The sequence below is a fragment of the Sander vitreus genome, chromosome 4 (genome assembly GCF_031162955.1).
Source record: "Sander vitreus isolate 19-12246 chromosome 4, sanVit1, whole genome shotgun sequence".
Classification (NCBI taxonomy): Eukaryota; Metazoa; Chordata; class Actinopteri; order Perciformes; family Percidae; genus Sander; species Sander vitreus.
Genome location: NC_135858.1, coordinates 21,959,689 through 21,975,330, shown reverse-complemented (window position 1 = coordinate 21,975,330; position 15,642 = coordinate 21,959,689). Strand labels below are relative to the sequence as shown.

The window sequence follows — 15,642 nt, the reverse complement described above, 5'->3', positions numbered from 1 at the left end:
TTTTCCCACTCAGCTACATTCAGGTATCAAGCAATGCAGATACAAGCTTACTTTTATGCGCAAATGTTTCAAGATATTCGTCTCTAAGATTTCTGCCTCCACCACATTACATTGGAGGTGAATGGAATTTAATTTGTGGTTTCCACAGCATTAAAAAATGACATTTAAAAAAGTAAACTGCAGCATCTTTTCCCAGAAACAGTGTTCCCATAACTCTGTCTCAATAAACCACAGACCTTACTGTCAACAGTTTTGATTTTCTTTGGTAGAACCTAGGTCCCAAAATAACTGGAACATTTTGACATGTTGATTTTCTCTTTTTTCACTTATTCAATCTCATTACAAACTCATGCTGTGCAACCAAACATTGTTCACCAACAGAACTTTACTTTAACTTCTAGAAGAGAAAGTGTCCAAAGACCAAATATGTCTTAGTGGGCTGAATTGTCAGAGAAATGTGTATAACATATAAAAAATAATATTACTTATTGAAAAAGTAATTTAGTAAGTATTCAACTAATTGCATAATTAACAAAAGCAATTAGTTACTTTTGTTATCAGCTCCATCAAAGGTACCTTAAACAGCTCAAAAGCCTCCACACCAACAACACATACTCTGTATATAACACATGTAGAAATAGAGAGAGATTATGTTTAATAAGCAGAGGTATTCACTGTCCAGGCGATTTTTGAATGTGGGCATATTAATGAAGCAAGTTGGCAAGCCAGCTATAGCTAAGAACACACAAAATGTAAATAAGAGGCACATTTTTCCTCTTATTGTAGAATGTAATTAACACGTCACATCTCCAGCTCCTGCGCCAAGCTAACACATCCCACACCAGTCTCTCCTCTGAACGCAGAGAGCAAACTGGTATAATATTTTATTAATTCTGTAAGCACAACAAACAAAATTCCATTCACCTCCATTTTATTGGGGTGGAGGCAGTAGTCTCAGAGATGAATATCTCAAAACCAACACAAAACAATCTGCATGGCTAGATACCACTAGAACTACAGTAAGTGAGAAAAAATGTGTTCTATTTTGGGTTGTTGTAATATGGGTATAGCATCAGATGTGGTGCAGCATTGTGGCTGCAGTGTTAACTCCTATTCACTACTGCCCTTTTGCACCTTGCTCTAAAAGCTCCCCGGAGCCTTCGCTTTAGGAAGATTGAAGCTCAAACCCCCTCCTCCACACACACAAACACACTTGAAACTTTCTCTATCTCAGCCCTCCCTCCACCTCTCTCTCTCTCTCTCTCTCTCTCTCTCTCTCTCTCTCTTACTCCTTCCTCCCAGCTCATAAGTGCCAGACAGGAGTGCACCCACACAAAATACTCCTGCTCACATGCACGCACACACTCACTGCACATGCATCGAGTGGAACAGATCAACAGAGCTGCACAGTAGTAGGGCAATGGTGTGTGATTGAGTGAGGGGGGGGGGTGAGAGAGAGAGAGAGAGAGAGAGAGAGAGAGAGAGAGAGAGAGAGAGAGAGAGAGAGAGCATTTACTCTCCCTCTCTCCCCCACTTAAGGAAAGCACCAGTGTGGAGAAGTTGCATGAAGCGTGTGGTTCCAACTGAGGACTTTCTTATCAGACCATGGAAGCTAAGAAGTGGAGGTAGAAGAACAAGAAGAATAAGAAGAAGAAGAAGAAGAAGAGAGGAAAAAACCTCCCTGCTGGCTGAACAGGAGACCAGACTTTTATCTGAGGGATTACTGGACTCTTCATATATGTGCTCGTGTCATGGTGATATCCTACATGATCGTCTCTTGTTGACAGGAGCCTCTCTGTGTCTTGGATTTCCCAAGGATCAAAGTTTGTTTTCTGAGCTGAGGAGTGTGTGAATGAAGTGTGCGGAAGCAGGAAACATGTCAAACGGACGTTTTAGTCACCTGTTGAGGGGAGTCTGGCTGCTGTGGCTATGGCAAGGTGAGTTCAGGCAGGATGACAGTGGGGTGTGTGTGTGTGTGTGTGTGTGTGTGTGTGTGTGTGTGTGTGTGTGTGTGTGTGTGTGTGTGTGTGTGTATATGTGTTGATTTAGATTTTTAAAATCATTAATTAAATCGAGGATATACAGTATGTTTTTAAATATTAATTTAAGAAAGCTTCTTGGTCTATGAATCCCAAGAGGTTTGTATTACTAAGTATGGGAATAACTTGTAAATCTTGCATTTAGAATCAGATTTTAAAAGATTGCAGCAGATTTCCGCCTGTAATCCAAAGCTTTTCCAATATGAAAAAAAAAGAACTAGATAAATGTTCTCTCATGTGAGAAATCAGCTGAACACGGATTTAGCTTAAAGAACATATGGCATGACACAGAGACAAAAAAGGAAGAGATTATAACAGACATCTCATAATTGCCAGGAAGTTATTATGTAATTTGTCACAATTCAAATGATTTGCAGAGTTCAACATGTGGATCTGCACTTTGAAAAATAAAAACACGACCTATGCTGACGTTAGACTTATGAATAGCCAGTCTGTGTTCGCTCTCTCCAGTGTGTCTTCAAAGCATCAGTCAGATCTGTGGCCAGTGGAGGAGTCTTTAAAAAAGAGCTCTGGATGGTGCCTTTAAACAATGGTTCCATCGGAGCAGGGAAGCGTGGCCCTGGAACTAATGTTGCCATTATGTTAATGGTTAGAATAACAGGAGACAGCCATTAGTGACTTTACCTCAGGCTGCTGTGGAGAGCTGATTGTCCAGCCGCTGCAGCCTCTATGCGGAAGCGCAGCATTTGGCCCATCAGGGCTGGTTAGGGTGATGAGCGGCGGGAGAAAGACAGGAGGAGGCATCTGCCCAGTTATAATCATCACCCATCAACCCCATCCCCCACCCCTCCCTCCCTCCATCCATTCCTGTAGCTGCTTTAGTGGTAGACTGGTATCTGTGGATTGTTTTCTTTTTCACCGCTCAAGTCTAGTAGAGGAGACAAGCGAGGTTAAGTCACTGGCCCTCACCAGATGTCAGAAGGAGCTGAGCAGTTCTACAGCCCAAACAGAGCAAATATATTTAATGGGAATTAATTTAAGGAGACAACACTGATATCAAAGTGGAATTGTTTGGACCATAACATTTAAATTCAGATAGATTTTGACAGGTGTAATGTCATTTCTGTGGGGGGAAAACTTCCCGAGCCAGTGTACTTGAACTGACTTGTTTTCACCCTTTGAACCTAAACTTTTTAACTTTAAAGCTACAAAGACTCAAAGTTCTCTGAGTTCTGCCTTACTTGATGACATTTTTGAGAAAGATAAAAGTGGCCACATGGAAGAGACCACATTGAATATTTGGATTAAGTCTGGTGGAGTCTTGGACAAAAGTTTCCAACTTGAAAGTCTCCAAGTATGTGAAACAGCCACCAACGGGATCCCCTAAAACGTCTCCAAACCGAGTTTTTAGACTAAGGTGTAACCGATGTAATTTCAGCTCGAAAACATCAATGGACCATCAACTTCTCTTGTCCGCTATCTACATCTCGGCTGCCTCGGCTGTCCACCAAGAAGAGACACCACAATAAACATCAGGTGCTATTCAAATCAAAAATCCTCTCTGATACTGTTTAATTGCACAAAATCCAATGGTACAGCACATGAAAAGATGAGAAACTAGAGGAGTAGGTGGATGTGTTAAGCTTGATGTGGCAGCTGTTTTACTCATGGTGAGGGCAGGACGATGTGTGTGTTGTTGCTTTGTGAACAGGAGCCAGAGTTTGCTAACCACAGTGGAACTGGCAGCAGTGTCCACTGGGCAAACCCCTGTAGATCCCTTCTCTAAATAAACAAGGCCGCTGGATTAACCAGCTTACACTGTGATGAAAAGACAACAGCGGCCGTCCATGCGCTGCCCCGGGGACAGAGGGAGACTCCTGGTCCGGGAGGCCGCCATGAGATGCTGAGGTTAAAGCCCAAAAAAAGGGGGGGGGGGACTCAGGGTTAGAATAACACAACAGACCTCATGTTCTTTGAAAAACCTCTAAATCAACCTGACCTTCGCCTGACTTCGGCGACAAGGAAGGAGGGAAGGGAGATAGACAGAAACAGGGAACTGCAGCAAATGAAATTTAAATATGCTTTCCCATGCTATGGTTTCTGTTTGCCTTTCTTAGTCCCTGACTGTTGGGCAGTAACACATCACTTAGCAACGTGTTACAGTAGTGTGATTACTTTTGTTTAGCAACGAGTAGTGTAAGGAATTTCAATTTTAAATTCAATGATTACATTACAGTTACGTAACACTTCCGATATTTTGACAATTTGTAGGTCGACATGTTTTGCTGTCTTCAGGCGCCTTTAGACAACGATGGTTTAAGCTCACTGCATGTCACACAGCAGAGACACGTCATCAGATCAATCAATGCAGGTTTTCTTTTTTACCAAAGTCCTAAAAACATATTTTTCATTTTGCCTTTATTGTTTTGGTTTGGGTGGGTGTTAGGGTGCATGTGTTTTTTTTCAACCTAAACTTTATTTAAAAAATGTTACTAAATGTTCTACCGATCAGTGTACTATTCTGCATCATTTCATGTCGTATTCTGATTGGTTGGTTGGAAGATGTGAGTTGTTGCAGCAGTCACATTACTGCCAAATTTCAGATGTAGCCTGTCTTTGGTCGCCAGTGTTTCTCACTGCGTGATCTAGGACCACCATTTTGGTAATTGACAACCATGTTTCTCTCACAATTGTCAACTTTTGTCTCAGACAGCCCAAAAAGTGTTAAGGGGAACTTTGCCAAAAGTTTGCTGGAGGGTTGATATCAATTTCTACTGCTGTGAGATGTATTAGCTTGGCACAGGGGCTGGAGGAATGGGGAGGCTGTTAGCCTCCACCTGCCTTGCCTACATTCAGTTGGTGAGTCTTCATTTGGGGAGAGGACTTCTCTGGAGTGCTGCATGGGGTCAGTCAGTGGGGCTAAACTAACATTAGCTGTTGATGTTTGGCAAAACAGTAAACTGGCTGTTTGTTAAACCACAATTTGTTGTTAAATACAGAATATGTGACCCGTGGAGGCTTTGAAACTGTTTAAAGACACTTTTGATGAAGCTGGTTCAGTAACAAAAGTAAAGACAAATGTTACTTAATTACTTTTGCTGCTGAGTAATTAGTAATATAATGAATTTGGCAATGAGTAATTGATTACATTTGAAGTAACTTGTAAATTGTTATTGTAGAACAATAGAGCTGTCCTGAGCTGGTCCACCATCACAAGAGAGAGACATGATCTAAATAGTCTTTTGTGCCAAACTTTGTCCAGGTTAATACAAATCAATCAACATACACAACTTGTGACGAGGGGTTGCAAGTAGACAGTCCTTCCTTGTACGGGGTCACAAGGCCAATAAAGTTGGGAATCACTGTCTTATAACACCTATCCAAGCTCTGGAGGACAGCTCAGTGACTGAAAAAGCAGCTGTTAGCTGTGAATAATGTGCAGCAGTCACCTAAATATGTTGAATGAGCAGGATCTCACAGCTACTGAAGAATCACGCACAGAAATCCCCATACATGCACCTCACTAATCTTGTCATCCCAGTTTATGAAGAAGCCTCACCCGACCCTCCTCCAACCCCTTCATTCCCCTGACCAACTTCATTCACCTCATCAACAACTGACAGACACACAGAGAGAGAAAAAAACTAAACAAAGACGAGAAAAAAAGAAGGAGGGAGGAATCTGAAATCCATCCAGGAGAAATGAGCCGTAAACATCATGGCTTTTTCATCAGGGGAGGGGAGCAGTAATCAGTGGAGGGGGAGGTGGGCCAGGAGGGCAACGGGTACTTCCGGGACAGTTTCGAGGGTTTTGTCCTGCAGTACTCAGTGAAAAAAAGACGAGAAAGTGCTTAACAGGACACTGGGGGTAACCACACTGAAAGAAATAGGATGAGGATATAGTAAAAAAGAAAGAAACACATGAGGAAGTAGTTAAACTACTAGAACATGGAGGGATTGGTGCTGCTTTGCCATCATTTCAGTGCACCAACAAAAAAAAATCTTCACCTTTACTGCCTCCACTTTGGCAGGTTTAAGGATTCTCCGTTAAAAGCCTTAATAGAAGCAGCTAAGAAGCAGACAGAGGCGTCTCTCTCTAATGAAAGAGGCGCAGGGTTGACTTAAACGTCAAGCACTTGATTCTCGCTGCAAGCCCTGAATCAAAAGTGCCAGGATCTGGTTCTTGTTTTTCCAGGATAGCTCCAAATAAAGAAGTACATAAAACTGTATTTTGACATTGGCGCTGCGGATGAGACATGAGAGAGGAGAGCGAAGGCTGCCAAACCATAATCACAAATGCAAACAAACAAACAGAGTGTAGCCTGGAGGTCCTTTATAAATGGTAGAGCCTACCCCTTCTGCAGTGTACTGTAAATCAATGTGTGCAGTGTGTTTTTGTGAACGTGCATGCAAGCGCGTGTGTGTGTGTGTGTGTGTGTGTGTGTGTGTGTGTGTGTGTGTGTGTGTGTGTGTGTGTGTGTGTGTGTGTGTGTGTGTGTGTGTGTGTGTGTGTGTGTGTGTGTGTGTGTGTGTGTGTGTGTGTGTGTAAACAGGATGAATATGGGAGCTCAAAGACAGGTAGATTACTTTGGCTACTCATCAGTCAGCTGAAGGGAGGGCCAGCAGCGGCGGCAGGGTTGGATGTGATGACAGACTGACCATCCAGACCACACGCACGTCAAAGGCTGCTGCGGTGACCCCTTGTGGCATAGTCGCAATACTGCGTGAGGATGTGTGTTGTCTCTGCCTGCCAATAATTTTAGTGTGTGTTGTTCAGCTGCACTGACGATGACATCAGGTTTACTGCTGCAGAGCAGGAAGGCAGAGACAAAAAGTGGCTTTAATAAAAATAAAAAAAATAGAAGAAAAATGGCTTCCTGTCCACTGTTTAAGCACTTAATCTGATTGGTCTATTTCGCGGTCAATCAACATATTACATATTATAATAATATCCATGACCATTATGAGCAAAATAAGCTATCACAATTGGTTGTAACCTCTCTTTGCATCAAAGTTTGGTTGGTAACATTCTCCAAGGAGTTTGTATAGGTTCACATTTAAAACAACAGATGCCCACATGAGCATAGAAACAGGCTTTTCCTCGTCTTAATACTGACCATTAAGAGATCCTTTCCTAATGAGTTTCCGATATAAGTAATGGGGGATAAAATCCACAGTCCTCCTTCTGTGCAAACATGTATTCCAAAGTTAGTTTGAAGCTAATGTGAGACTTGAGTCTGAGTTGAATCAAGTGAGCATCTTCCAAAGTCTTTTTAGTGCAAAATGTCCTCTTTGTGTTTCCCAAGCAGTGTTTCTCTGTTGAGCTGCAGCAGAGGGATAGTAACCCAAAGAGGGAATTTCATATTAACAAGACCGTTTGATTTAACTTTTTTAACACATTTTTGCACAAAACAATGTCTTTGGATTTTGTACCCTATCTCTTACACTATACGCACATTAGAAAGAGATGTTATAATGGCCAGTTTAAACAGGAGTGATTATAGCAAGAACATTTTTTTTCAATGTTCATATGAGCACAGACTTGAAAATATAAACATATCCTTTAATGTGGGAAGAGCCTGTGTTATTTATTGGCTATAATGCTTCAGTGAACTAACCACATGATGTGTGTTGGCCCTTGACCCATATTAAGTCATGGAGGTTAGTGACATGGTTTGACCTAAAGTAAAAATATGAGTTAAAGTAATAATTAATTTGGGTAAATGTTTGCTGTTGCACTTCATCAATTTTCGCCTGTGTTATCTTTTAGTTATGAGGCTGTAGGAAGCCTGTAGCTGCTGTCACTTTCACCAAAAACCTTACCGATGTCCCTGATTAGTTGGATTACTGTATTGTAATGAGCTTTCATATTTGACACCAGCATAATTACAAGAAATAGCATTTTATTAAATTTTTTTCTAGGCAAAGTTTTAGCTTTGTGTACCTAATAAACTGGTAACTGAGTGTATAATCCAACTATAACATAAATGTAACTATTCACAGCAGTTAAATCAGTTTTATAGTGAGTTTTATGTGTAAAAATACATGAAATCTGTCTCTGAAAGATGCACTGAGCTCTACACTGTGGAAGGGGGTTGCAGACTGCATCAGGGGGAGTTAGGGGCCATAGTGGAACAATAAATCAGTGGGAACCATTGCAGGGTAAAACTAATGATATCTGACTGCCTATGTAGGAAGTGAATCAACTCCAAATAGTAGATCTCCTCCAAATTAAGATGGGGGTTGGATATTATCATATGTATTACAACATCGCCTCACTTGTGGTTGGAATATGCTCTCTTGTAGAAGAATACTTAAAACCCCACAATGAACAATTTTGTTTTTACTAAGCTCTGCTTTTATGAGTACTCTTTTAGTAAATGCAACCATATGCCCAACTGGAATGAGATCCAAGAGAGGAAAAGAGGCTGAATGACAAGTGACCTCAAGAAACACTATAGAAATGCTTTGGCAAACACAGAAACTCAAATATAGCAACCTAAATGACTCCACGTCACATATTGCAACTATTGTCTCTCTGTCCATTCATTGCACTGTGTGTGAGTAACCACTTTGGCAACATGTTGCATGCAGCTCAAAGGCTGGATAACACAAAACAGACCGATTGGATGACTTGCAAGGAGCAATGGAAATTAATTAATCCTGATTAGTATTTGTGCTCCGAGCTCTCCCGTGGGAACGCAGCTGGGTCCGACTGACCGAGTTCCCTCGCCAGCTGCAGTGACATGGAGCATAAACAAACACATTGGCGCATTGGGAAAATTGCAAACATGTTTCAATGCCTGTGACAGGATAAAAAAGTATTAATCATATCAACAAATTGACAGGCAGCGTAAAGGAGAAGAAATGTGCCTTGAGCTTGAATCTAGTTTTGTGGTCTGTGTGTCTCTTTATATTTCAAACTATCCAAACTCTACGTGTGTGTGTGTGTGTGTGTGTGTGTGTGTGTGTGTGTGTGTGTGTGTGTGTGTGTGTGTGTGTGTGTGTGTGTGTGTGTGTGTGTGTGTGTGTGTGTGTGTGTGTGTGTGTGTGTATGTGTTTTTGTTTAACTATATTCGAGTGGTCCAAAAACCGGGAATACAGTATACTTGTGGGGTCCGGACAGCTTTGTGGGGCCAAAATGCTGGATGCCCACAACTTCAAAGGGCTGTTTGAGGGTTAAGACTTGGTTTTAGGATTAGGGTTAGAATTAGGTTACTCTACGTGTGTGTGTGTGTGTGTGTGTGTGTGTGTGTGTGTGTGTGTGTGTGTGTGTGTGTGTGTGTGTGTGTGTGTGCGTATCAGGTGGAAGGATGCTAGGAAATGACTGCGCTGAACACATGTCTGTGGTTGTGGTCAGCATATGGGAAGCATTCCAAGAGTGGGGGGAACAAAAAATATCCTCCCTCCCTCTGACACTAACAAGGTTAATAAATGCCGATCAGTCAGCCGCCATCACATGCTCATACACATCTTGGAACCAAAAAAAAACAACATCACACACTTTCCATTCAAAGTCCCATTTTCCTTCAGCTCCATCTGCTCAGTCATAAGAGAACAAGCTGATCTGTGGCTCAACAACTAACTCCCAGCTCAACTTGAGGCTCGACAGGTGATGTTCTCCCCAAGTGCATCTAAAGTCAAACGAAAGAGAAGTGGAGTGAGATTACAACCATAAAGCTGTCTACCACAGATGACCCTGAGGAAAGTTGAGAAAGTGAGAGTAAGAATGCCAGAGCTGTGAGAATAAAGGGGAGCAAGAGAGAATGAGAGAGAAGGAAAAAGAGAAATAGAGGAAAAAGCAAGCTGGATATGCTGACTTAAAGTTAAAGTTTCTGGAATACTCCTATGGCAGAGAGTTAGATGAGAAGATTGATACCACTCTCATATTTGTCAGTTAAATATAAGGCTGCAGTCAGCAGCTTGTTGTTTTGGCTAAGCATAAACACTGGAAACAGGGGGAAGACAGCTAGCCTGGCTCTGTCCAAAGGTAACAAAATACGCCTTCTAGCACATCTAAAGCTCACTAATTAACACGTTATAGCTATTTTGTTTAATCCACACAAAAACTGATGTGTGAAAACAACAATTCACCATTAAGAATAAAAGTGAGTGGATAAGTGTTAGAGGAAAAACAAGAGGTTTAAGTCAGAGAGAAAACAGGAGATGGAGGCGTCTTTGAGAACTCATCCCCCTTTGCTTTTTGACATTTGTTTTGGGAGGATGAAACTGAAGCAGTCATTTTCACACACACACACACACACACACACACACACACACACACACACACACACACACACACACACAAACCCCAGTGGCTTTCCTCATGTTGCAACCATGAGGGTGCAATCAGAAAATCCTCTTTGTCTCAAATGAAACCAGACATCTCTGTGCAACAGCAAAAGCAAAAAGTGCAGTTATGACCAACAACAGGCAGACAGACTGCAGATGTGCACTTGTCATATCAATAAATGTTATAGCGTGAATAACACCTTCATTTCGATGAACTCAACTGTCAGTGATTGGGAAAACTCAAGTGCGAACATTCATCATTGAATTAACGTGTTTGGCCGGCGGGCCTGCTGCTGTCAAAGACCCACTGTTTGCTTTATCTTGAGGATAGAAATGCACATATACAAAGAGCATACACTCGTGCACACACACCTCCTGCCTCCAAGCAATCCCCCAAAACAAGGCCTGTGTGTTGCAGCTGCAGGCTGATTGGAGTGACAAGCCAAAACTGTCTGCACTGTGGCCAACGTCCTGATTCACAGCTATGTATGGTTTCTATAGCACCTGCTCACCACTCATTACATGGAACATTTACCAAAATTACAGCCCTTGCTTGCAGCTAGGGCAGCTTGCAGTCAACCAGAAGTGTGTTCAGATTAACAGAGAGAAGATGTGAATATTCCCTCATTATCTGTTCCCTTTATTTCCAGAGGATAATCATCTCTGAACTGAATCATTCTGGTGTTCTCATTTCCCGACCCACATCCACCTAAAATCAGCCTGGAAATCTAAATACAGTGTAATAGAGCCTCTGTGTTTATTGTTTACTGACTTTCCCTTCCTCTGTAGCTGTGTTTGTGGCTGGAACAGGGAGTAAACTATGGGAGGTGCCCACAGGCTCCTTCACTTCCTCCTCCAACCACAGTGAGAGCCTGCAGTGGGAGCAGGACTGTCAGTATCGCCACCTACAGGACAGAGTGAGGATCACAGCAGACATCCCCCCAAGACTTGACGGCACATGGGTGTCAACAAGGTACATCAATGAAGCTTAATGAGACCCTTCATGTTATTGTTTTTTCTTTAATTCATCACCCTTCTGTACGTTATTCACTTCGTCTTTTCATGCACTGTTTTGTCCTTTGTAGATTAATGACATTAAAAGATAGTCATCATTTTCCACAATTTGAATTGAAGCAGATATGCCAGATTTGTAGACTTGAGATGTGGACATCAGTCGGACTTGAATCACAGAAATTACTTGGTTTTCAAATCCCAGAAGCACAATTTAAAAAAAATTCCACACCATGAATACTTAAAGTTGCTATAAAAAATATTTTTCAATCAACAATGGCTCACATCACTAATTGTGTGTTAAATGACTCACTTTTAGAGACAAACCTACAGAGAAGCTTTATAGCTTTTTTTGAGCTCATTGATTTGTTTTTCAGGCCCATAACTTTACTGTTTTGGTTCACTCTTACTACTTTTATCAGTATTGTTTCCAGCAGCAGCATGCAGCTGTTTTCAGCTCTAAAAACCTGCTCAGCACCAAGCGACAGACAGAAACAGTTAGTGATTAGCTGGTGAACATAGTCAAACATTTAGCAACTAAATAGCCAAATATGTTGGTGGAGACCAAAAACAGAGCTAAAAGAGACTGAACGTTGGACTACATGTTACCTACAAGGCTCCAACTGAATAATAATGTTGCTCCATCACTGCTTGATGTGTAAATAAGCAACTGTTTGCTAATAAGTTTGCCTTTTCATCTCTTTAAGGTGATAATATCAGTTTGTCAGTTTTGTGTCTATAGCATGTTTCAGCTGCCCCCAAAAATCATAGAAAATTATTTAGATTTAGATCAGATTAACAGCTTTGAAAGAAAAAAATGTTCAGAGACCTGAAATACATGTAGCTTTTTGCTTCCAAAGACTTGTAACTTGACTTGAGACTTGAGCGAGATGGTCCCCCAAAAGACTTAAAGACAGGTTATGCCTGTTCACTCCTGTCTGAAATATATTCATGGCACAAATAATCACTAGTCTTACCTCATTCTAACCATTTAATTCCTCTGTGTTTAGATGTGAAGTTCGGCCCGGTCCAGAGTTCCTCACCCGCTTCTACACCTTCCACCCCAGCCGTCACTTCCAGGCCCTGCAGCACTACTACACAGACAGCGGCTGCGAGGACCCGACCTACTCCCTGATTATTAGGGGGAAGCTTCGTCTGCGTCAGGCTTCTTGGATCACCCGCGGGGGCACCGAAGCTGAACACCATCTCAGCAAGGTGGGCATTGTGGTCCACAGCCTGGCAGCCAAGCAGAGGCTGGCCTCCAGGCTGCCTCCGACCTGTGTAGGTCTGACCCTGGGTCGAGTGGCGCTGGGGAAGCCATATGAGCTGTTCAACACCCGGGCAGGGAGGGGATGTCTGGCAGCGCTGGGCTTCTCCATGATGGAGATGGGACTGATACGGGTGGAGACGCAGCACCACAGCCATGGAGGGAAGGTCCAGGAGCTGCTCTTAGGGGATATTCACACTGACTGGACACAGAGGACTCAGTACAGACCGACAGGGTACCAACAGCCACTGCAGAACACCATGGTGAGATATGACTGTGTTTTTATTTACCAGAGAGAGCTGAACAGATAAGAAGTGTGAAAGATTAATTGTCAGGCCAGGCAGGGGTGCTACAAACATATTGTACTGTTAGCATCTTAACAGTAAAGCAGTTGGGATTGCAGTGCTTTGCCCAACAGCACTTTGCCTGTCTCTAAGGTCAAGAAGGAATCTTCAAGCCCAACTTCAAATGTTATTACACTCAGGGAGTGTGGTAAATGTCCAGTCTCCCTCCCTACTATACTAGTACTGTCCCCTAGTAGTACTGGACTGTACTGCAAACGATTCAAGGATCAAGGCAAAAACAATCAATTTGATCACTGTAATGTAGAAGCCAAACACATGACAGCTCAAACAATAAGTTTAGCATTTAGTAAGCAACAGTTTTGGTAGATAGATAAATTGTTGCTGGTTCAGAACTTCAAACATGAAGATTTGATGCTTTTTGTGTGAATGAAACTAGGTCTGCAACTAATGACTAATTTTATTCTCAATTAACTTGGCAATTATTTTCTTGATTAATCGGTTACAAAATAAGAAAATATTCAGTTTACTATCATAATGACAAAATAAAACAATTATTGATTATCAAACTTGTTGCTGATAGATTTCCTGTTGGTTTACTAATCCATGAAGCTACTAAATGTTTCCGCTTTAAATAAAATACTCTGTTTTGGACTATTTCCTTAACAAAACCGGACATTGTCTTTGGCTCTGGCAAATGTTCATTGATCACAATTTTCTGACATCTTATAAGTGACTAGTAAATAATAATTAATTAATCAAGATTTTTTTTTTCAAATCATTAACTTAAATGATGATGAAAATAATCATTAGGTGCATTCCTAAATCACATTGTCTCACCTCTCCCTTACTCTTTGCAGCATCACATCCACCCTTGCCCTGTGTGCGCCCTGGTGTACCGCTCCTCAGAACAGCGCCCCCCGGTGTTGCCCCGCAGCCTTGCAGCTCCTCTGTCTCTGGCTAGCCGCTGGGTCAGCCAGCGCTGCGAAACCCGTCCCAACGTCCTCTTCCTCACCCGAGAATTCTCCTTTAATCCTGACCAGCACGCATGGGAAGGTGTCTACCGGCACTATTCGGACCCTGCCTGCTCTCAGCCCACCTTCACCCTGAGAGCCTCAGGCCACTACGCTCAGGGAAACCCCTCCGCCAAAGTCTCAGGTGCCACTGAGTTTGTTTTTAAGGTTACCCAGGTGAGAGTCACAGCTGTGGAGGAGCCCACAGCAAAGTTGCTGAATGGGACAAGGCCCGGAAAGTGTGGTCGGGCAGGAGGCTGGGAGGTCGGGGTGGAGCAGGACTTGACCCCCACAGATGGGTGCACCCTGCTGGGCATCAAGCTGCCACATAAGGAGTATGAGCTCTTCAAGACTGAGCTGGATCACAGGAAACACCCACTGCTGTTCATCGGAGAGAGGCCGGCTGACGGGTCCAGTCCAGACCGACCACAGAGGAGGCCCACTTCCTTTCAGGCTCCCATGGTGCTTTGCAGTGGGGGGGACACACAGCTTTCACGTCACTATGGCTCAGGTTTTAACAGCAAGCAAGTCCAGTTAGCAGCCAGTGGGACAGCGCGACTGGCACAGCTGGTGTTACTGGTGCTAGGATCTGTGTTGTGTAGCGGGTTCTGTGTTTATTAGAGACATTGTTCAAGCCTGAAGTCATTGATGGACATTGTTTCCTGGCAGCTTTCTTTCACTCTTCCTCCATATGATAATGGCCAACATGTGTGATGGTCAAGAAACATCATCAGACACTCAGGAGAGCTGAATAATTTTTGATATCTGGCTTTCAGATGCTGCCTGTAGGCTCACTTTAATGACTCTTAACTTCAGCTGCATTACTACCTAAAACTAATCTGTATATAAACCACCAATATATAAGTGCCATCACTTCAGTATGTAAAATATATAAATATATTCTTTTATACCGTCTTTCTTTTGTATAATGATCAGATGTTCTCACTTCACAGATTAATTATTACTTTTGCATATTTCTGTGTAAATGCAGTTTTTTTGTTATGCCAATTGTTACAAAGCAAGATCACAGTGTTGAAATGTGGATCAGTTATTTCCCCATCAATTTGAAAGCCATGGACTTTCCAGCGGACTTCACACAAGAGCTCATTTTCATCCACGATGCAGTATAACTAATGTACTTTGTAAAGAACATTGTTTTATCGACACGCTGGAGAAAAAACAAGCTGGAAAGTGGGACATTTGTACTCAGCACTCTTAATAGCTGCCATCGTCGTTGGTCTAATGCCACTGTGGTGTGAAATGTTGATTTACCGCTATCCTCTGTCAAAGCTTGTGTATTAGTCTGCTTTTCCATCAGCAGTCAAACAAATCAAATTCATATTTATTTTAACCATTTATACTGTACTTTTTGATAAGAAAAAGATTTTTGGTATAATATTTAGTTAGTTTGGCCATTTAAGAAGTGATTATTTTCTATGTATATTAAAAATGGCTTTTCATAAGGTCTTGTGTTCAATTAGTCTTTAAAACAAGAGTCTACAGCCATGCTAGCATGCTAACATGCTCACAATGACAATGCTTACATGCTGATGTTTAGCAGGTGTAATCCTTAGCATGCCCACCCCAGCCAGCAGGAGAAACACTACTGCGCATATTCAGTGGGCCGCATATCACGGAAGAATACCTCGAAGCTTAGAAACATTTTGGGGGTATGCGCCACTGTGCAACTCTCATAGGAATGAATAAGGCTCTGCCTCCAACGCTGTATCCAGATCTTAAAATACATCCAGCTCTGGG

At 42.3% G+C, this 15,642-nt stretch overlaps 1 protein-coding gene across 1 annotated transcript; it reads left to right on the top strand.

Annotated features, from left to right (window-relative positions):
• The first annotated feature begins 1,344 nt into the window (after positions 1-1,344).
• On the top strand, positions 1,345-15,347 carry apcdd1l (adenomatosis polyposis coli down-regulated 1-like). Its single transcript, XM_078249014.1, has 4 exons — positions 1,345-1,937; positions 11,081-11,264; positions 12,313-12,832; positions 13,732-15,347. Exons 1-4 carry the CDS (start codon positions 1,853-1,855, stop codon positions 14,503-14,505), a joined length of 1,563 nt encoding a protein of 520 aa, XP_078105140.1. The 5' UTR covers positions 1,345-1,852; the 3' UTR covers positions 14,506-15,347.
• The last annotated feature ends 295 nt before the right edge of the window (positions 15,348-15,642 follow it).

Coding starts and splice junctions, on each gene's coding strand:
- apcdd1l (XM_078249014.1), top strand. CDS start 1,853: ATGAAGTGTGCGGAAGCAGGAAACATGTCAAACGGACGTTTTAGTCAC. Junction 1,938..11,080: donor GCTGCTGTGGCTATGGCAAG/GTGAGTTCAGGC, acceptor CTTCCTCTGTAG/CTGTGTTTGTGGCTGGAACA. Junction 12,833..13,731: donor AGCCACTGCAGAACACCATG/GTGAGATATGAC, acceptor TACTCTTTGCAG/CATCACATCCACCCTTGCCC.